Source organism: Gnatocerus cornutus, chromosome 3, assembly GCF_029298725.1.
Source record: "Gnatocerus cornutus isolate USDA-ARS CGAHR chromosome 3, icGnaCorn1.1, whole genome shotgun sequence".
Classification (NCBI taxonomy): domain Eukaryota; kingdom Metazoa; phylum Arthropoda; class Insecta; order Coleoptera; family Tenebrionidae; genus Gnatocerus; species Gnatocerus cornutus.
In genome coordinates this window covers 20434789-20456400 of record NC_142235.1, presented here as the reverse complement: position 1 = coordinate 20456400, position 21612 = coordinate 20434789, and the positions used below count along the sequence as shown (strand labels likewise).

Here is a 21612-nt window from a genome sequence, read left to right as displayed (position 1 = left end):
TCTGGTGGAAATTGGAAGCAATTAGTTTAGTTTTATAGGATTTTTCAGGGACGATACAATTTTAAAGCGACAATAGTGTTTGCGTTAAAAGCGTGTTTTTATAAATTAAATGGGGGCGGTAGAGCGTGACGGGGGGCTGTGGGGGCGCCATCAGACGTGTTTCCGCTGAGTCAGTCAATTTGGGGTTTTTACATTTTTTGTTTTGAGTTTGTTGTTATAGAATTTTGAAATTTGGCACGGATAATAATTGAGGTAAAAGTAGTGACCTCCCCGAATTTTATTGCAGTGGAGCCAACACAACAAAAATACAAATTTTTTTCAAAGAATCTTGAAATTTTGAAAATCTTTGTTTGTTGCCCCAAATTTTTGAAATTTGGTACACATAATGACTGAGTTAGTAGTAGTTTTTCCTCTAAATTTCATCGCAGTGACGCCAACATAACAACAAATACAATTTTTTTTGTTGATTTGGAAATTTTTGTATTCCTAAAAATAAGTCTGTGGCGCCAGAATTTTGAAATTTGGTACACATAATAAATAAGTTAGTAGAAGTATCGTCTTCAAATTTTATCGCAGTGACGCCAACACAATAAAAAATACAATTTTTTTTCGTAGAATTTAGAAATTTTTGTAATTTTAAAAATAAAAATTTCTAAAATCTGAGTTCGTGGTCTCAAATTTTTGAAATTTGGTACACATAATAAATGAGTTAGCGGTAGCACATTTTTTAAATTTCATTGCAGTGGCGCCAACACAACAAAAAATACTTTTTTTTTCGTAGAATTTGGAAATTTTTGTAATCCTAAAAATAAATATTTCTAAAATTTGAGTTTGTGGCCCCAAATTTTTGAAATTTGGTACACATAATAAATCAGTTATTAGTGTTACCCTTTCCAAATTTTATTGCATTGACGCCAACGCAACAAAAAATACAATTTTTTTTTGTAAAATTTTGAAACTTTTTGTTCTTAAAAAAAGTAACATTTCTAAAACGTCAGTTTGTTTTAAAATTTTGAAATGTAGAACAGATAATTAGTAAGTTATGAGAAGTAACCTCTCAATATTTCATTCCTGCGGCTCCAACAAAACCAAAAATGCGATTTTTTTTATAAAATTTTGAAAATTTTTGTTAGTGCCAAAAAAAAAATTCTAATACCTGAGTATGTTGCTACAAAATTTTGTAATTTAGTACCAATAATAACTGAGGTAAGAGTAGTAAACTCCCCAAATTTCATTACTGTGGCACCAACACAACTAAAGTAACATATGTTTTTCTAAAAATTTGAAAACTTTTTGGTCAATGTCAAAAATAAAATTTCTAAAATCTGATTCTGTTGCTTCAAAATTTTGGAATTTAGTACAAATAATAACTGAGGTAAGAGTAGTAAACTCCCCAAATTTCATTACTGTGGCACCAACACAACCAAAGTAGCATATTTTTTTCTAAAATTTGAAAACTTTTAGGTCAATGTCAGAAATAAAATTTCTAAAACCTGAGTCTTTTGCTTCAAAATTTTGGAAATTAGTACAAATAATAACTGAGGTAAGAGTAGTAAACTCCCCAAATTTCATTACTGTGGCACCAACACAACTAAAGTAACATATGTTTTTCTAAATTTTGAAAACTTTTTGGTCAATGTCAAAAATAAAAATTTTTAAATCTGATTCTGTTGCTTCAAAATTTTTGAATTTAGTACAAAAAATAACTGAGGTAAGAGTAGTAAACTGCTAAAATTTCATTACTGTGGCACCAACACAATCAAAGTAACATATTTTTTTCTAAATTTTGAAACCTTTTAGTCAATGTCAAAAATAAAATTTCTAAAATCTAATTCTGTTGCTTCAAAATTTTGGAATTTAGTACAAATAATAACTGAGGTAAGAGTAGTAAACTCCCCAAATTTCATTATTGTGGTAACAACACAACCAAAGTAACACATTTTTTCCTAAAACTTGAAAACATTTTAGTCAATGTCAGAAATAAATTTTTTAAAACCTGAGTCTGTTGCTCCAAAATTTTGGAATTTAGTACAAATAATAACTGAGGTAAGAGTAGTAAACTGTTTAAATTTCATTACTGTGGCACCAACACAACCAAAGTAACATTTTTTTTTTCTAATATTTTGAAACCTTTTGGTCAATGTCAAAAATAAAATTTCTAAAATCTGATTCTGTTGCTTCAAAATTTTGTAATTTAGTACAAATGATAACTGAGGTAAGAGTAGTAAACTTCCCAAATTTCATTATTGTGGTAACAACAGAACCAAAGTAACACATTTTTTTGTAAAATTTGAAAACTTTTTAGTCAATGTCAATAATAAAATTTTTAAAACCTGAGTCTGTTGCTCCGAAATTTTGGAATTTGGTACAGCTAATAAATGGGTTTTCAGTAAAAAAATGAAAATTCGCAAAAAAAATGGTGGAGCTTTCAATGCCAGAATAACAAAGGTCCAAAAAGAGCACCTTGAGGGACACCAAAACCATACAATACAAAATTCAAACTCTCAAAGCTGAGCTGTAACTTTATTACCACACAATTAAAGAAAAACTAAACTAATCGTGAGCCTTCTGTGGAAGGCACCCAAACATCTTCTTCACATCCTTGCACTCTTCAAACTTTCCAACTCCTTTAAGACACTCCACGATACTGTTTATCTCTTCATCCTTCACATTTGCTTTTCCCATGATTTCTTTGGTTTTTTCTTCCTGGACCTCAAACTCTTGGTTCAGCAGCCCCTCCTCAACCAACACGCACCTATGGAAGCACAGGCGGTTTTCAGTGTCTGGATCGGCGCGCCAGTCCTTCTTCAGATCTTCAAGACTCAAAGAGCTCTGTTCCAGACACTTCTCTCTAACTTCTGCGAACTCTTCGTTCAAATAAAACGGTTTTTGCGCGGAGGAAAAAACGAAAAGCGCCAAAAATAGCGGTGGTGCTTTCATGGTTCTGACCACTAGAGGAAGTGGTCACTTTGGTTTTATTCGTTTTGTCAGGGTCGTTCCAATTAGAGGCAATTTTGGTGTTAAAATTTGTTTATTTAGTTAAATGGATGCGCCAGAGCGGGACGAGGTACCACAAGGAGCAGTTTAAGAACCTCTTCTATTGGTGTCTTCGGCGCGCAAGTCTAAAACACTCGTGAATCTTCTGGGCGTCTTCGCAATCCTCCACCCTCCCAACTCCTTTGATGCACTCCACCCCTTCATCTCCGAGTCTTCGAAATCTTGGCAACGATTCCACCACCTGGAAGTCCTCCCCCAGCACCCCTTTTTGCACCAACATGCATCTCTGGAAGCAAAAGTAGTTTTCACTAGTCTCGTTCCCTCGCCGCGCCCCCCGTAACTCTTCAACAGTCAGAGAGTTCTCTTCAAGACATTTCTCCCTCTTCTCCCTGAACTCCTGTCGGTCGGAAAATCCTCCTCGACGACCTGAAGAGAGCTGCAAAAACTCAAGTGTTAAATGGGCGGTTTCAACACAAAATTACCACTTACAATGATACAGGAAAGCAGAATGATTGCCTTCATTTTGCGCTCTGTAATTTCAGGGTAGTTTGCGCGCTTTATGTAGCCTTGCCAAGGTCAGCGAGTACCGAAAAATTGGCGGCAATTATCTGAAAATGATATTTATTTGAGCGAAGGTGGCGATGCGTGACCAAAGCGTGCTGTGGGAAAAAAATTGAACATGCAATGCGTCACTCAAGGTACTACTTTTGGACCTCTGTTAATTTTTTTATTAATTGTTACATTGCCGTTGTCGTCATTGTACACCATTTCATTATTAATAATAATAATAATTTAATAACATTTAATTAGTTTCAACGTATAAAAGCAGTGCTACCAACTTGGCACTCAAAAATCGCCATGATCCGCCTAGCGCTTCTCTCCTTCGCTGTTTTTGGTGCCTTCGCGTTTGATGTCAAAGTTTCTATTTTCGCGTTTTATTAATTAAACTCTTCTAATTGTTTTTATTTAAGGACGTCCGCGAGGGGCTCCTGGTGGATGCAGACTTGGAAGCAGCCAAAGAAAAATGTTTCGCCGAGTTGAAGTTGACTGCTGAAGATTTGGGGAAGGAAATTAAGGCTGCTACTCCTGAGAAGATTCCGGAAAAACTCGCCTGTCTGATTAAGTGTGTCCAAGAACAGACGGGCTATGTAGACGAGAAGAAGATGTTCGTGATGGAGAAGATTGAAAGTCTGCCAATTTTTGCAAAGATTGCTGAAGACAAGAAGAATAACATTGTGGAGTGTTTGGGGAGCATGGGGCCCATTGAGGAATGTTCCGACGTGCAGAAAATCAGAGACTGCTTTATGAAGTTTTTGACATAGAAAATTAATCAAATACAGATTTTGAATGAGTTTTTTTTTATTAAATAACAGTAGAGGTTCGAAAAGAGTACCTTGGGGGACACTGAGGAGCTCTCTAAAATCTGAGTCTGTTGACCTAGAATTTTGAAATTTCGAACGGATATTGAATGTGTTAAGAGTAGTAACTTCCTCAAATTTCATTACTGTGGTGCCAACACAACTAAAAATACAATTTTTTTCATAGAATTTTGAAATTTAGTATGAATCTAAAAATAAAAATTTCTAAAATCTGAGTCTATTGCCTCAAATTTTTGAAATTTCGTACAGATAATTAATGGGATAAAAATAGTAATCTCCCTAAATTTTATCCCAGTGGCGCCAACACAATCAAAGATACAATTTTTTTTCATAGAACTTCGAAACTTTTTGTAGTTCTTAAAATAAAAAATTTTAAAGTCTGAGTCTCCAGCCCCAAAATGTTGTAATTTGGTACACAAAATAAATGAGTTAATATTAGAAACCTCCCCAAATTTTATTGTACTGGTACTAACACAAACAAAGATACATAATTTTTTCTAAAATTTTGAAACTTTTTGGTTAATGTCAAAAGTAAACATTTCTAAAATCTGAGTCTGTTGACCCAAATTTTTAAAATTTGGTACTTATAATAAATGAGCTAGGGGTAGTACTCTATCCAAACTTCATCACAGTGACGCCAACACAACAAAAAATATTTTTTTTTTGTAGAATTTGGAAATTTTTTGTAATCCTAAAAATAAAAATTTATAAAATCTGGGTCTGTTGCCCAAAATTTTTGAAATTTGGTACACATAATAAATGAGTTAGTAGTAGTATCCTCTCTAAATTTTATCGCAGTGATGCCAACACAACAAACGATTTAATTTTTTTTGTAGAATTTGGAAATTTTTGTAATCCTAAAAATAAAAATTTATAAAATCTGAGTCTGTAGCCCCAAAATGTTGTAATTTAATACACAAAATAAATGAGTTAATATTAGAAACCTCCCCAAATTTTATTGTAGTGGCACTAACACAAACAAAGATACATAATTTTTTCTAAAATTTTGAAACTTTTTGGTTAATGTTAAAAGTAAACATTTCTAAAATCTGAGTCTGTTGACCCAAATTTTTAAAATTTGGTACTTTTAATAAATGAGCTAGGGGTAGTACTCTATCCAAATTTCATCACAGTGACGCCAACACAACAAAAAATATTTATTTTTTTTTTGTAGAATTTGGAAATTTTTGTAATCCTAAAAATAAAAATTTATAAAATCTGAGTCTGTAGCCCCAAAATGTTGTAATTTAGTACACAAAATAAATGAGTTAATATTAGAAACCTCCCCAAATTTTATTGTAGTGGCACTAACACAAACAAAGATACATATTTTTTTCTAAAATTTTGAAACTTTTTGGTTAATGTCAAAAGTAAACATTTCTAAAATCTGAGTCTGTTGACCCAAATTTTTAAAACTTGGTACTTATAATAAATGAGCTCTAAATTTTATCGCAGTGACGCCAACACAACAAAAAATATTTTTTTTGTAATTCTAAAAATAAAAATTTCTAAAATCTGGGTCTGTTACCCAAATTTTTTGAAATTTGGTGCACATAATAAATAAGTTACTAGTAGTACCCTCTCCAAATTTCATTGCAGTGGCGCCAACACAACAAATGAATCAATTTTTTTTGTAAAATTTCGAAATTTTTGTAATTCTAAAAATAAAAATTTTTAAAATTTAAGTTTGAGGCCCTAAATTTTTGAAATTTGGTACACGTAATAAATGAGTTATGAGTTGTACTTTTTCCAAATTTTATCGGACTGACGCCAACACAACAAAAAATACAAAATTTTTTACGTAGAAATTGGAAATTTCTGTAGTCGCAATAACAAAAATTTCTAAAATCTGAGTCTGTGGCTCCAACATTTTAAAAATTAGTACACGTAATAAATGAGTTGGCAGTAGTATCCCTTCCAAATTTCATTGCAGTGACACCAACACAACAAAAAATACAAAATTTTTTACGTAGAATTTGGAAATTTTTGTAATCTTATATAATAAAAATTTCTAATGTTTGAGTCTGTCTTTCCAAATTTTTAAAATTTGGCACAGTTAATAAATAAAATAAGATTAGTAGCTTCCACAAATTTCATCGCTGTAGCGCTAATACAAACAAAAACACATATTTTTTTCAAAGATTTTAAAACTTCTTGGTTAATGTCAAAAGTAAAAATTTCTAAAATTTAATTCTGTTGCTACAAAATTTTGAAATTTGGTACAATTAATAAATGAGGTAAGAGTGGGAACCTCTCTAAATTTCATCGCAGTGGCACCAACACAACAAAAAAGCAGTTTTTTTCATTAAACTTGAAAACTTTAGAAATGTGAGATTTGGTACAAATAATAAATGAGCCAAGAGTAGCAACCTTCCTAAATTTCATCGTTGTGGCACCAACACAACCATAGATACAATTTTTTTGATAGAATTTTGAAACTTTTGGGCTAGTAGAGGTCCAAAAAGAGCACCTTGAGACACATCAAAACTCTACACATCTAAAATCAAAGTAATTTATTAACACAATTTAAAGAAAAACAGATCAAAACACGTCTAACTAGGTCTTCTCTGTGGAAGACACTCAAACATCTTCTTAACTTCTTGACAATCTCCGAACATTCCGATTTCTTCAAAACACTTTGCAATACTGCTGCTCTCTTCATCACTGCATTTTCTCAATTGCATCTTCTCTTTGATTTTCTCCGGTTGGACCTCAAACTCTTCGTTTAACAGTCCCTCAGAGACCATCATGCATCTGTGGAAACACAAGCGATTTTCTGATTTTGTATCCGATCGCCAGTCCGTGTTGGCTTCTTCGAGAGTCAAAGAAGTTTCTTTCAAACATTTGGTTTTCATTTCTGCATAATTGTCAGCCAAAGAGGCGTGAAAAATTAAAATTGCGAAAAGTAGTATTGTCGGCTTCATGGTAACTTGTTGAAGATGGAAGTGGTACATGGGTACTTTGGTTTTTATATGTTTTTTTCGAGGATATTGGAAATTAGAGAGTACAATCATGTTTGTTGATAATAGAGTTATTAATAAATTAAATGGGGGCGCCAGAGCGAACCGGGCATCACTGACATTGTCTCTTAGGGTCCCTATTGTACTTTTTTCGCTGATTTGTTCCAAAACACTCGCGAATTTTCTGTAGATTGTTTGTTTGACATGAAAATTTTTCTCTAAAAGGAAAGAATTTAAATTTGGGTAAAAAAAGTGACAAATTTTCAACAGAGAATGAACATTTTTTGTTTAAAACAATGGTGGATGCGCCAGGTCAATTTTGCTCATTAAACGAAGAATTTTACGTCAAATCCAAAATTGTGATAACTTTTTAGGTACGTCAACAAATAATTTAATTAGAAGTGAACCAAAAATACCAATTTTTTCATACACTTTTGAAACTTTTTGTAGTAATCTGACTTTGTTGCTCTAGGATTTTGAAAGTCCGTATGTTAATAAATGAGGTAAGAGTAATAATTTCACCAAATTTTATTGCAGTGACACCAACAACACAAATAATACAAAGTTTTTTCTCAGAATTTCGAAATTATTTGTAGTCTTAAAAATAAAAATTTTTAGAATCAGAGTCTGTTGTTTTAAAATTTTGAAATTTAGTACAGATAATAAATAGGATAAAAGTAATAGTCTCCCCAAATTTTATTACAGTGGCCCCAACGCACCTAATTTAAAAAAAATGTATTCAAGAATTTGGAAACTTTTTGTAGTTCTAAAATTAAAAATTTCTAAAATCTGCGTCTGTGGACTCAGAATTTTAAAATGTGGTACACATAATAAATGAGATAATAGTAGAAACTTCCCTAAATTTTATAGTTGTAGCGCGCACACAAACAAAGATGCATTATTTTTTTTTTAAATTTTGAAACTTTTTAGTTAATGTCAAAAATAAAAATTTCTAAAATTTAACTCTGTTGCTACAAAATTTTGAAATTTGAGACAGTTAATAAATGCAGTAAGAGTAGTAACTTCCGCAAATTTTATCGCAGTGATCCAACAACAAAAAATTTTTTTCAGAATTTCGAAAGTTTTTTTGTAGTCTTAAAAATAAAAATTTCTAAAATTTGAGTTTAATGCTCTAGAATTTTGAAATTTTGTACAGTTAATAAATGAGGTAAAAGTAATAATTTCACCAAATTTCATTGCAGTGGCACCAACAACACAAAAGATACAATTTTTTTTTGCATAGAATTTTCAAACTTTTTGTAGTCCTAAAAATAAAAATTTCTAAATTCTGAGTTTAATGCTCTAGAATTTTGAAATTTTGTACAGTTAATAAATGAGGTAAAAGTAATAATCTCACCAAATTTCATTGCAGTGGCACCAACAACACAAAAGATACAACTTTTTTTTGCATAGAATTTTCAAACTTTTTGTAGTCCTAAAAATAAAAATTTCTAAAATCTGAGCCTGCGGCCTTAAAATTTTGAAATTTAGTACACATAATAAATGAGTTAATAGTAAAAACTTCCTCAAATTTCATTGTTGTAGCGCCCACACAAACAAAGATGCATTATTTTTTCTAAAATTTTGAAACTTTTTGGTTAATGTCAAAAATAAAAATTTCTAAAATTTGAGTCTGTTGCTACAAAATTTTGAAATTTGGGACAGTTAATAAATGAGGTATGAAAAGTAACCTCCCCAAATTTTATCGCATTGATGCAAACACAACAGAAGATACAAATTTTTTCTCAGAATTTAGAAATTTTTTTGTAGTCTTAAAAATCAAAATTTTTAAAATCAGAGCCCGTTGTTTCAGAATTTCGAAATTTGGCACACAGAATAAATGAGTTAATATTAAAAACTTGCCGAAATTTCATTGTTGTAGTGCCCACACAAACAAAGATACATTATTTTTTCTAAAATTTTAAAACTTTTTGGCTAAGATAAAATTTTCTAAAATTTGAGTCTATTGCTGCAAAATTTTGAAATTAGGTACAGTTAATAGATAAAGTAAGGGTAATAACATCCCCAAATTTGATCGCAGTGATGCCAACAACACAAAAGATACACATTTTTGCTCAGAATTTTGAATGTTTTTTGTTGTCTTAAAAATAAAAATTCCTAAAATTTGAGTCTGTTTCAGAATTTTGAAATTAGGCACAGATAATAAGTGAGATAAAAATAGCAATTTCCCTAAATTTTATCGCTGTGGCGCCAACATAACCAAAGATACATATTTTTATTCATAGAATTTGGAAACTTTTTGTAGTGCTTAAATTAAAAATTTCTAAAATCTGAGTTTGTGGGCATAGAATTTTGAAATATAGTACACTTAATAAATGAGTTAGTAAGTAGTAAGCTCTTCTAATTTCATCGCAGTGGCGCCTAATTCAAGCCAAACTACAATTTTTTTTATAGAATTTTCAAACTTTTTGATTGATGCCAAAAATAAAATTTTCTAAAATCGGAGTCTGACGTCCCAGAATTTTGAAATTTGCTACAGTTAATAAGTAAGTTAATAGCAATAACCCTCTCAAATTTCATTAGTGTTACACCAACACAACCAAAGATACAATTTTTTTTTTTATTTATTTAAAAATGGTGGATGCGCCGGAACAATTTTACAAACAAATTGAAATATCTTCGGAACAGCTAAACAGATTTTGATGAAACTTTCACAGACTTATAACTACTTTTATAGGCACTCTTTGTATTGCAACATTACATTCCTACCTTCAAAACAAACGACGACAAAATAAAAAAAATCGTGCATTTATAATTTTATTTAACGTACATATTTAAAACAAACATTCATCCAATGTTTTCATATCATCACAAGTCTGAATCTCCTCCAACCCCTCCACACATTTCTTCACCTCTTCAGTTTCATTTTCCTTCATTCCCCTGATAGTCGAAATCAGTGCAATATTCTCCGGCACGAATTTCCCTTTTTGTATCAACCCAATCGCCTCGTAGAAACATTTATAGAAGCACAATTCCGTCTCAGTGGCATCTTCAGACTTTTCGTAGTCTCTCAAATCCTCGATTTTCATAGAAGTAGTTTGAAAACAACTGTCTCTGGCCGTCGCTAACTCATCTTTCATTTCGCAGAACGCTTGCTGCAACTATTGGAGAGTGTTTTTTTTATTATTTTTTCATAAAATTTTTATAGTCCAAAAAAAAATAATTCTAAGATCGCAGTCTGTTGTTCTAGAATTTTGAGAATTGGTACAAATAATAAGTAAGTAAAGAGTAGTACTTTTCCAAAATTTCATTGCTGTGGCTTTAACACCACTAAAAATACGATTTTTTTTTTAAGTTTCTAAAACTTTTCTTAGTGCCAAAAATAAAATTTCTAAAATCTTAGATTGTTGTCACAAAATTTTGAAATTTGGTGCAGATAATAAATGAGGTAAGAGTAGTAACCTACCCAAATTTCATCGTTATAGCATCAACACAACCAAAGATACAATTTTTTTCATAGAATTTCGAACTTTTTATAGTCCAAAAAATTAAAATTTTTACAATCTCAGTCTGTTCTAGAATTTTGAAATTTAGTACAGATAATAAGTAATTATATAGTAGTAACTTCCTGAAATTTCATTGCTGTGGCTTTAACATCACCAAACTTACGATTTTTTTAATAAAATTTTAAAAATTTTTCTTAGTAGCAAAAATAAAAATTTCGAAAATCTAAGACTGTTGCTCCAAAATTTTGAAATTTGGTGCAGATAATAAATGAGGTAAGAGTAGTAACCTACCTAAATTTCATCGTTATAGCATCAACACAACCAAAGATACAATTTTTTTTCATAGAATTTCGAACTTTTCATAGTCCAAAAAATTAAAATTTTTAAAATCTTAGTCTGTTGTTCTAGAATTTTAAAATTTGGTACAGATAATAAGTAAGTATAGAGTAGTAACTGGCTGAAATTGCATCGCTGTGGCATCATCACCACTAAAAATACGATTTTTTTTATACAAACTTTCTCTTAGCGCAAAATTTCTCTTAGTGCTAAAAAAAATTCTAAAATCTAAATCTGTGGCCCCAAAATTTTGAAATTTGGTGCAGATAATCAACGAGGCAATAGTTGTAACCTCCTTAAATTTCATTATTATAGCATCAACACAACCAAAGATACAATTTTTTTCCCTAGAATATCGAACTTTTCATAGGCCAAAAAATTAAATTTTTTAAAATCTCAATTTGTTGTTCTAGAATTTTGAAATTTAGTACAGATAATAAGTGAGAATAGGGTGGTAACTTTCCAAAATTTTATCACTGTGGCTTCAACATCACCAAAGATACATTTTTTTTTATAAAATTTTGAAAATTTTTCTTAGTAGCAAAAATAAAAATTTCGAAAACCTAAGACTGTTGCTCCAAAATTTTGAAATTTAGTGCAAATTAATAAATGAGGTAAGACTAGTAACCTCCCTAAATTTCATTATTATAGCATCAACACAACCAAAGATACAATTTTTTTTTCCTAGTCATATCGAACTTTTTGTAGTCCAAAAAATTTAAGTTTTTAAAATCTCAGTTTGTTCTAGAATTTTGAAATTTGGTACAGATAATAAGTGAGTATAGGGAAATAACTTTCCAAAATTTTATCGCTGTGGCTTCAACATCACCAAAGATACAATTTTTTTTTATAAAATTTTGAAAATTTTTCTTAGTAGCAAAAATAAAAATTTCGAAAACCTAAGACTGTTGCTCCAAAATTTTGAAATTTAGTGCAAATTAATAAATGAGGTAAGACTAGTAACCTCCCTAAATTTCATTATTATAGCATCAACCCAACCAAAGATACAATTTTTTTCCCTAGAATATCGAACTTTTCATAGGCCAAAAAATTAAATTTTTTAAAATCTCAGTTTGTTGTTCTAGAATTTTGAAATTTGGTACAGATAATAAGTAAGTATACAGTAGTAACTTCCCGAAATTTCATTGCTGTGGCTTTAACACCACTAAAAATACATTATTGTTTATAAAATTTTGAAAATGTTTCTTAGAGGCAAAAATAAAAATTTCGAAATTGTGAGGCTGTTGCCCCAAAATTTTAAAATTAAAAAACAATTCATCTTTTATTTCACATTTCACTATTGAAAAGTATTTTTCTGAAGGAGTTTGGGGTACTTACTGCTTTATCTGCAGCTTCATCCGCGAGCGAACCGGCGAGAAAAGCGAGGAAAACGACAAGAAACTTACTCATGGTACTGTTTGAAGAGCTGTGGTGGTACTTTGGTTTTATAGTAACAACACGGAAGTGGTAATTTCGGACGGTGCCGGTGATTGAAGCAACGTATTATTATCAGCATAATGGTGGCGATAAAATGGTAAAATTACAGAAACCAATCAAAATTTTACGATCATGACTGCGTTTCCTGCGGCCTCCAAATTAGCTTATAAAACCCTCTAGTTTAGTTTCGACAGTAAAATGTTGCTCCTCTACCTCTCAGCAATCCTCCTCGCCTCCTGCAGCGCCAGCAGGAAGGACATGGAGGTAAGTACCATCACAGTCGTACCATTTCTACTCGTGTTTAGGTCCAGAAGATGTTCACTATCATGGAAGGCGAAGTGGCCGGAATGAGAGACGCTTGTTTCAAAGAACTGTCAATTACCGTCGAGGACCTCCACGACTACGAGAAAGCTGAAGAGATTCCAGAGGAGGAGTTGTGTTTCTACAAGTGCTTCTATGAGAAGAGTTTCGTTTTGGATACCAATGGGAATGTCCTCACTGACCTTATAAAGGAGCTACCGGAAGTGAAGAGTCTGGAGGAGGCTAAACAGGAGCAGTTCATGAAGTGCATCAAAGATGCCAATGTTGTTAAGAGTTGTAAAGATATGGTGAAGTTGGAAATGTGTTTCGATGGGCTCTTTTAACGTGTGAATAAATGAGAGAAATTTAGTTTATTTTTTTGTTCTGCTCTCTGTCAAACATTTCCTTTTTTAATTAACGACGCGGAAACACGACCTTCATTTTTTATCCGACAAGAAAATTGCAATAAATAGCCGCGTCCGTTTTTATTTATTTATTATTATTTTATTTATTACCATGTATTTGTTTTTCTACTCTTTCTTTGTGTCTTCTTTGTTCGTCCTCAGTTTTGGACACTTTGTAAGTTCACAATTTAACTAATTTAATTCCCAAAGTGTGTCTTTGTATGTTAGTTCTTTAACAAAGCGATCCAGAAGCAATGCCAGGAAGAAACTCATCTAACAGAGTCAGATGTCGAAAACTACAAGAAAATGGCCACAAACGAAGCTCCTGAAGATTACTTCTGTTTTGTTAAATGTATCAACACCAAAAATAAGATATTTGATGAAAACGGGGAAATCAACGTGAAGAAGCTTAACGCTTTTCTTCTTCTGGATGAGGCTCAAGATGTGAAGGATCTCGAAGAAATTGAAGAGGAAATTGAAAAAGTTGAAACGTGCGAAGATGCGAGGAAGTTTAAGGAGAGTTTAGAGAAAAGGGTTTCGATAAGTTGTTTTTAGTACATTATGTAACAAGTCTTATAAACGTCACTTTAAACACGGGTTTTTTCAGGTTACATACTATACTTTTGATGCGACTTTACAGTTAATATATTTGATGGTTTTAATGCATATTTGAAAGCAATACGGTTATTTTTTTTAATAAACCCAAATTTCATGGCTGTATAAACAAAAATACAATTTTTTTTCCTAGAATTTTGAACTTTTTATAGTCCAAAAATTAATATTTCTAAAATCTCAGTCTGTCGTTCTAGAATTTTGAAATTTAAAATAGATAATAAGCATGTTAAGAGTAGTAACTTCCTGAAATTTTATGGCTGTGGCTCCAGCACAACCAAAGATACAAATTTTTTCATAAAATTTTGAAAATTTTTTCTAATGTCAAAAATAAAAATTTCTAAAATTTGAGTTTGATGTTCTAGAATTTTAAAATTTGGAGCAGTTAATAAATGGGTTAAGAGTAATAATCTCCTCAAATTTCATCGTTGTGGCTCCAGCACAACCAAAGATACAAATTTTTTCATAAAATTTTGAAAATTTTTTCTAATGTCAAAAATAAAAATTTCTAAAATTTGAGTTTGATGTTCTAGAATTTTAAAATTTGGTGCAGTAAATAAATGGGTTAAGAGTAATAATCTCCTCAAATTTCATCGTTGTGGCTCCAGCACAACCAAAGATACAAATTTTTTCATAAAATTTTAAAAATTTTTTTGAGCGCCAAAAATAAAAATTTCTTAAATTTGAGTTTGATGTTCTAGAATTTTGAAATTTGGTGCAGTTAATAAATGGGTTAAGAGTAATAATCTCCTCAAATTTCATTGCTGTGGCTCCAGCACAACCAAAGATACAAATTTTTTCATAAAATTTTGAAAATTTTTTGTAATGCCAAAAATAAAAATTTCTAAAATTTGAGTTTGATGTCCTAGAATTTTGAAATTTGGTGCAGATAATAAATGAAGTAAGAATAGTAACTTCCCTAAATTTCATCGCTATAGCATCAACATAACCAAAGATACAGTTTTGTTTCCTAAAATTTCGAACTTTTTCTAGTCCAAAAAATTAAAATTTCTAAAATCTTAGTTTGTTGTTCGAGAATTTTGAAATTTGGTGCAGATAATAAGTAAATATAGAGTAGTAACTTCCCGAAATTTTATCGCTGTGGCATTACCACCACTAAAAATACGATTTTTTATAAAATTTTGAAAATTTCTTTTAGTGTCAAAAAAAAATTCTAAAATCTGAGGCTGTTGCCCTAAAATTTTGAAATTTGGTGCAGATAATAAACGAGGTAAGAGTAGTAATCTCTCTAAATTTCATCGCTATAGCATCAACTCAACCAAAGATACAATTTTTTATATAAATTTTTGAAAATTTTTGTTAGTGCCAAAAATAAAAATTTCTAAAATCTTATTCTGTTGCCTCAAAATTTTGAAATTTGGTACAGTTAATAACTGAGGTAAGAGTAGTAAACTCCCCAAATTTCGTAGCTGTAGCATCAACACAACCAAAGATACAAATTTTTTTCACAAAATTTTGAAACTTTTTGTAGGGCTAAAAATAAAATTTTTAAAATCCGAGTTTGCGGCTCCACAATTTTGAAATTTGGCACAGTTAATAAATAAGATAAGATTAGCAGCTTCCCCAAATTTCATCGCTGTAGCACCAACACAACCAAAGATACAATTTTTTTTTTTGGCTCCAAAAATGGTGGATGCGCCGGTACAATTTTTTTTTAAATTTTGAAACATTTTGTTACAAACTATGCATTTTCCGCGACCTTGAATTAAACAAATTGTGACATAAATCATATCTCTATTCAACAAATTAGTTCAATCAAGTTCACGGTTTCCGCGTAAAACGATCCAATTAACTTTTAGCACCGGAACCGGAAGCTGTGATTACGTCAAACAACCGTATATAAAATTCTCATTTCGCACGACATGTTCACAGTCAAAATGATGAAAATTGTAGCCGCATTAACACTTCTTGCGCTCAGCTCTGTGGTAAGTACCCGTTTTGAACTTAAAGTACTTCAACAGTTGATCCTTTAGTTTGCTCATGACAAAGATGAACTTGCATCCATCACCAAAGAATGCGCAATCACCACAAAAGTAACTGAAGAAATGATTCGAAGTCACAAACCCAACGCTGGTAAACCGAGCGAAGAACTTCTGTGCTTCTTTAAGTGCAGTTTTGAGAAGTTGGGCTACGTGCAACCTGATGGTACTCTTCTGGTTGATAACATAAAGAAGGATAAGGTGGCTGATGGCACTGAAGAAAGGTTGGCGAAGGTTTACAAGTGCTTGGAAGAACTGGAAGGAGTGAAGGAGTGTGATGACGCTTGGGCCATGGAGGAGTGTTTTAATATCGACTTGTAATCAAAGAGCGAGTTAGTTGGTTTAACCTAACCTTAAAGTGACATGACAGTCGGAGCTACCAACCGTTTTTTAATTTTTTTTAGCCATGTTGGTTTGATTCGGTTTGAATAAAAATCTAGATAGAAATTATTCAGCTTTATTGTTTTATTTCTCGACGACGAAGAAGGATAAAAATTTGTAAAAAATCCAGAAGGAAGGTTAGAATCTGTACTAAAAGTTGCCTAACTTTGATCAAAATAGTGTGAACCGTTCTAGAGATATCAAAGTTAGAAGGAAAAATTGACACGGCGCATCCACCATTTTTTTAATTTTAAATTTCCCGGAAAATAATAGCGATAAAATTTTGAAAAAATTTACGATTATAGTTCAACAAGTTGGCTATTAACCTGCAAAATCCCATCGCAGAACAATAAACGGTTTTGACAATATTGAGTCTCAAATATGGAAGTGACTGCTAATCAGCTATTTCAAAAAAAACGAAAATTGGATCATTTTAAATCGTTTAAACTAAATTAAATTGTTGTAAAGCTCATCAACTAAATTATAACAATCAAGCTCTAATTTACGGGTAATAAGTACATCACCGGAAACCATCGATTTCGACCCGGAAGTGATCACCAAACCCGCATAAAACTCGCTGGTTTTGAGTGTTAATCTCACAGTCAAAATGACCAAACTTCTAATTTTAACACTTCTTGCAGCCTTCATCTCTGCGGTGAGTACCACCCCCCACCTCAACTCCTTCATTTCGCCTTTCAGCACGCTGATAACATTGAGAAGATCATCGCAGCGACCACCGAATGCAAGAACCAGACGCTGGTAACTGAAGAAATGATTCGAAGCCACAAACCTGGTGATGGTAAACCGAGCGAAGAACTCTTGTGCTTCATCAAGTGCACTTTTGAGGGGTTGGGGTACATCCACCCTGATGGTACTCTTGGAGTTGACGAGATGAAGAGGGATGAAGTTGCTGGCGAAGGTGACGATGAAGACTTGGAGAAAATTTATAACTGTTTGGACGGTCTTCAGGGAGTGAAAGAGTGTGATGATGCGTGGGCCTTGGAGCAGTGTTTTAACATTGAATAGAACGAAATAAAGTAGTACCAACCGTTTTTTTAATGATTTTGGAACAACTATGCTAATAGCCCAATTATGCAAGGTTACAAGAAATAGTTTCTCTCATTAACAGTTTAAGAGTGAAAGGTGTCACCATGTCGAAGCTCCCACTTCTTTGTGTCTTACTTCTCTTCACTATCGTAAGATTTTTTAACTCTTCTTCTTCGTTTTCTTATTGTGAGATTTTGAGGTTTCTTGTCGCGTCACCACTGAGGTGAAGAATGAGTGTCGCAGCCAATTCGGGCTCTCTTTGGAGGAGTCGCGCCTCCTTAAAACCAGCGAGGAACTCTCCCAAAAGAAGAAGTGTTATATTAAGTGCTTGTTTGAACACGGCGGCTACCTCACCAAAGACGGAAGAATCCTCATCGACCACCTCAAAGGCGATAAAGTTGGAAACGAAGAGAAAGTGTACGAGTGCCTCGCGCAACTCCCGAAGATAAACTGCGAGAAAGTGACGCAACTAGTTGATTGCTTCAGTTTAAAATAACTCTGTAATGATAATAAAGTGTTGGTAGCATTGATTCTGATACGCAGTGGTGGCAACGCAAGCAAAAATACTTTTTTTTCTCCTATGATTTGGTAACTTATTGGAATCCTAAAAATAAAAATTTCTAAAATCTGACTCTGTGGTTTCAGATTTTTGAAATTTAGTACACATATTAAATAGGTGAATAGTAGTAACCCCCTCAAATTTCATTTCTGTAGTACCAACACAAATAGAGATAAATTATTTTTTCTAAAATTTTTGAAACTTTTTGGTTAATGTCAAAAATAAAAATTTCTAAAATTTGAGTTTGTGGCTACAAAATTTTGAAATTTGGTACAGTTCATTATTGAGGTAAGAGTAGCAACCTTCCCAAATTTCATCGCAGTGGTGCCAACACAACCAAAGATACAATTTTTTTTCATAGAATTTGAAAACTTTTTCTAGTTCTAAAAATAAAAAAAATTTAAATCTGAATTTTTCGCCCCATAATTTTAAAATTTAAAACAGATATTAAGTAAGTTAGAAGTAATAACTTTCCAAAGTTTCATCGCTGTGGCTCCAACACAACAAAAAATACGTTTTTTTTTCTATAAAATTTTGAAAATTTTTGTTAGTACCATAAGTAAAATTTTCTAAAATCTCAGTCTGTTGTTCCAGAATTTTGAAATTTGGAACAGATACTAAGTAAGTTAAGATTAGTAACTTTCTAAAATTTTATTGCTGTGGCTCCAACACAACCAAAGATACAATTTTTTTTTGTAAATTTTTGAAAATTTGGGTTAACGTCAAAAATAAAAATTTCTAAAATCTGAGCTTGTGGCTACAAAATTTTGAAATTTGGTACAGTTAATAAATGAAGTAAGAGTAGCAACCTCCCCAAATTTCATCGCAGTGGCGCCAACACAACCAAAGATACAATTTTTTTTTTCATAGAATTTGGAAACTTTTTCTAGTTCTAAAAATAAAAAAAATTTAAATTTGAATTTGTTGCTCTATAATTTTGAAATTTGGAACAGATAATAAGTAATTTAGGAGCAGTAACTTCCCAAAGTTTCATCGCTGTAGCTCCAACACAACAAAAAATACGATTTTTTTTCTATAGAATTTTGAAAATTTTTGTTTGTACCAAAAGTAAAAATTTCTAAAATCTCAGTCTGTTGTTCCAGAATTTTGAAATTTGGAACAGATAATAAGTAAATTAGGAGTAGTAACTTCCCGAAGTTTCATCGGTGTGGCTCCAACACAACAAAAAATACGATTTTTTTTCTATAGAATTTTGAAAATTTTTGTTAGTACCAAAAATAAAAATTTCTAAAATCTGAGTTTGTGTCTGCAAAATTTTGAAATTTGGTACAGTTAATAAATGAGGTAAGAGTAGCAACCTCCCCAAATTTCATCGCAGTGGCGCCAACACAACCAAAGATACAATTTTTTTTCTATAGAATTGTGAAAATTTTTGTTAGTACCAAAAGTAAAAATTTCTAAAATCTCAGTCTGTTGTTCCAGAATTTTGAAATTTGGAACAGATAATAAGTAAGTTAAGATTAGTAACTTTCTAAAATTTTATCGCTGTGGCTTCAACACAACCAAAGATACGATTTTTTTTATAAATTTTTGAAAATTTTTGTTAGTGCCAAAAATAAAAATTTCCAAAGTGATAGTTTCTTGCCTCAGAATGTTGAAATTTGGTACAGTTAATAATTGAGGTAAGGGTAGTAAACTGCCCAAATTTCATCGCAATGGTGCCAACAAAACCAAAGATACAATTTTTTTTGTGCTCCAAAAATGGTGGATGCGCCGGAACAATTTTTTTTAGAATTTTAAAACTGTTTTGTTACAATCTATGCTTTTTTGTGTCTTTCTTCTCTTCACTATTGTAAGCTCGTTTAACTCTTCTTTTTCGTCTTCTTATTGTAAGATTTTGAGGTTTCTTGTCGGGTCAAAGCGCAACTCCTGAAGATAAACTGCGTGACGCAACTAATCGATTGCTTTAGTTTAAGATAACTCTGCAATGATAATAAAGTTGGTACCACTGATTCTGATACCCTCGGGGTTATCACTACCCAATCATGGTGTTAAAATTCGTCGCCATTCTACTTCTTGTGGCGTTTTTAGCCCAAACCCTTGTAAGTTCTTTTGATTCTGTTCTTCTACTTCTTCTTTTGATTAGGGAGTTTCCCGGATCACCGACCAGGTGAAGGAGCAGTGTCGCCAACAAACCGGACTATCCCAAGAAGAGGCGCGCGTCCTCAAACCCGCCGAGGTCTTATCACCCAAGAAAAAGTGCTACATCAAATGTCTCTTCGCCACCGGTGGCTACATTAGCACCAATGGTACAGTCATGGTCGAAAAAATGCGAACTGACCACATCGCCGATGGTAATAACGTGCGTCTCGACAAAGTCTACGCGTGCGCGTCTTCACTTACCCGAGTTAACACCTGCGAGAAAATAACAGATCTAATTGAATGCTTCTCTTTGTAATTAAAGGTATTTAGCTACTACAATATAGTTTGGAGTTAGTGGTGTTCGTGACATTTGGCGATTTCTTCAGCCCCTTCGCACCCTCTAAACCCCTGGAATTTCTCCAAACACGCAAACATTTCCGGTGATTTGTACGGGAACTCCTCGTCCGCTTTCACTTTTTCCAAAAGAAGTTTGCCATCGGGTGTTAGATAGCCAAGTTTGTCGTTCGCGCATCTGATGAAGCACTTCATTGGTTCGGTTAAACCGGTGCTTTGGAGGGGTTTCATGGCGTCGGTTATCCCAAACTCTGCCTTGCATTGGGCGATGATCTCGTCGTGTTTGGCCTAAAGAAACAATTCAAAAATTTGGAGTTTGGAAAAAGAACTTACCTGGCACAGTGCCGCCAGAAGAAATGCGAAAACCGCCGAGTTTAACATGGTTCTGGTGGTTTTTGATTCGGGGGGGTTTATATAGTTGGTGGGTTTGTTCAATTGGGGCTTATAAAGAGTCGAGCGGAAATGGTTTGTTTGTTTTGGACGCTTGAAAAAGTGCAAATTTGGTTAACAACAGTGGAATTAATTTGTTTGTTTTATTTACGTAATTTAGTGGAGAAAATAAGCGAATTTGCGTATTTTTTCACAGGGTTTCATTGTTTTTGCTTCCGGGAGGGCCTAAATTAAAAAAATACGGCCCTGTCCAACAATTTTTAAAAAATTTAGAAAAAACGTTTTTTCTGATTTAAAAGAAAACGGGCATCAATAGAATTGAAACGAGTTTGTGGGAAAACGGGAATAAAAACAGTTTTAATTTTTTTCCATGTAATTTAGGAACTTCATTTTCATAAGTTGGTACCTACAATTTTTTTAATTACTTATTTCCAATGATTCCTTATCTTTGACGATAAGAGGAAAATCCCTTCAATCTCTGATTTTTAATCCTTCTCGTCTCTGCTTCTCCCATAAATAATAAATCCGCAAAATCAAGCCCCCATAAAACCGAAACAGTGATTTTTAGTCTTCGGGTTGGCAATGGTTTCCCCCACGTCAGCATATGCTTGCTGTGCAATTGTTGTGCTCACAAAAATGTATTTCTACGTGCGTTTTTTGTTTTGACGCTCATTTTTTTATTATACACCCCCCAAGTGTTCAAATTAAAGTCCCACAAGAGCTGGAAGCGGTGATGGTGGTTTTATTCCGTGACTAAATTTTTGAGGTTATGTCACAAAAGGATCCGGAAACTACCGTTTTTCAGGTTTGTGGCTCTTAATTTTGCGATTAAACTTTCAATTATATATTCATAAATACGCAGTAAAGTTATCACGAGCCAAAAGTG

At 32.5% G+C, this 21612-nt stretch overlaps 10 protein-coding genes across 10 annotated transcripts; 6 read left to right on the top strand and 4 right to left on the bottom strand.

The window, feature by feature from the left end:
* Positions 1-2504: 2504 nt before the first annotated feature.
* On the bottom strand, positions 2505-2940 carry LOC148177969 (uncharacterized). Its single transcript, XM_088033432.1, has one exon. The coding sequence runs from the start codon at positions 2938-2940 to the stop codon at positions 2554-2556; it is 387 nt and encodes a 128-aa protein (XP_087889558.1). The 3' UTR covers positions 2505-2553.
* A 78-nt stretch (positions 2941-3018) lies between these two features.
* LOC148177968 (uncharacterized) lies at positions 3019-3525 on the bottom strand. Its single transcript, XM_088032950.1, has 2 exons — positions 3487-3525; positions 3019-3433 (listed from the first exon to the last, which is right to left on the bottom strand). The coding sequence occupies exons 1-2, from the start codon at positions 3517-3519 to the stop codon at positions 3098-3100; spliced, it is 369 nt and encodes a 122-aa protein (XP_087889076.1). The 5' UTR covers positions 3520-3525; the 3' UTR covers positions 3019-3097.
* Positions 3526-3842: 317 nt separating this feature from the next.
* Positions 3843-4349, top strand: LOC148177967 (uncharacterized). Its single transcript, XM_088032881.1, has 2 exons — positions 3843-3915; positions 3969-4349. The coding sequence occupies exons 1-2, from the start codon at positions 3856-3858 to the stop codon at positions 4317-4319; spliced, it is 411 nt and encodes a 136-aa protein (XP_087889007.1). The 5' UTR covers positions 3843-3855; the 3' UTR covers positions 4320-4349.
* A 5752-nt stretch (positions 4350-10101) lies between these two features.
* On the bottom strand, positions 10102-12581 carry LOC148177966 (uncharacterized). The gene is made up of 2 exons (XM_088032450.1): positions 12478-12581; positions 10102-10458 (listed from the first exon to the last, which is right to left on the bottom strand). Exons 1-2 carry the CDS (start codon positions 12547-12549, stop codon positions 10132-10134), a joined length of 399 nt encoding a protein of 132 aa, XP_087888576.1. The 5' UTR covers positions 12550-12581; the 3' UTR covers positions 10102-10131.
* Positions 12582-12771: 190 nt separating this feature from the next.
* LOC148177965 (uncharacterized) lies at positions 12772-13250 on the top strand. Its single transcript, XM_088032451.1, has 2 exons — positions 12772-12840; positions 12882-13250. Exons 1-2 carry the CDS (start codon positions 12775-12777, stop codon positions 13218-13220), a joined length of 405 nt encoding a protein of 134 aa, XP_087888577.1. The 5' UTR covers positions 12772-12774; the 3' UTR covers positions 13221-13250.
* A 142-nt stretch (positions 13251-13392) lies between these two features.
* LOC148177964 (uncharacterized) lies at positions 13393-13954 on the top strand. The gene is made up of 2 exons (XM_088032985.1): positions 13393-13455; positions 13509-13954. The coding sequence occupies exons 1-2, from the start codon at positions 13393-13395 to the stop codon at positions 13833-13835; spliced, it is 390 nt and encodes a 129-aa protein (XP_087889111.1). The 3' UTR covers positions 13836-13954.
* Positions 13955-15754: 1800 nt separating this feature from the next.
* On the top strand, positions 15755-16342 carry LOC148177963 (uncharacterized). The gene is made up of 2 exons (XM_088032792.1): positions 15755-15838; positions 15887-16342. The coding sequence occupies exons 1-2, from the start codon at positions 15776-15778 to the stop codon at positions 16211-16213; spliced, it is 390 nt and encodes a 129-aa protein (XP_087888918.1). The 5' UTR covers positions 15755-15775; the 3' UTR covers positions 16214-16342.
* Positions 16343-16863: 521 nt separating this feature from the next.
* Positions 16864-17325, top strand: LOC148177962 (B1 protein-like). Its single transcript, XM_088032961.1, has 2 exons — positions 16864-16928; positions 16973-17325. The coding sequence occupies exons 1-2, from the start codon at positions 16881-16883 to the stop codon at positions 17297-17299; spliced, it is 375 nt and encodes a 124-aa protein (XP_087889087.1). The 5' UTR covers positions 16864-16880; the 3' UTR covers positions 17300-17325.
* Positions 17326-19831: 2506 nt separating this feature from the next.
* On the top strand, positions 19832-20349 carry LOC148177961 (uncharacterized). Its single transcript, XM_088032663.1, has 2 exons — positions 19832-19942; positions 19987-20349. Exons 1-2 carry the CDS (start codon positions 19886-19888, stop codon positions 20296-20298), a joined length of 369 nt encoding a protein of 122 aa, XP_087888789.1. The 5' UTR covers positions 19832-19885; the 3' UTR covers positions 20299-20349.
* On the bottom strand, positions 20279-21330 carry LOC148177960 (uncharacterized). Its single transcript, XM_088033431.1, has 4 exons — positions 21232-21330; positions 21031-21132; positions 20670-20819; positions 20279-20624 (listed from the first exon to the last, which is right to left on the bottom strand). The coding sequence occupies exons 1-4, from the start codon at positions 21328-21330 to the stop codon at positions 20334-20336; spliced, it is 642 nt and encodes a 213-aa protein (XP_087889557.1). The 3' UTR covers positions 20279-20333.
* Positions 21331-21612: the final 282 nt, after the last annotated feature.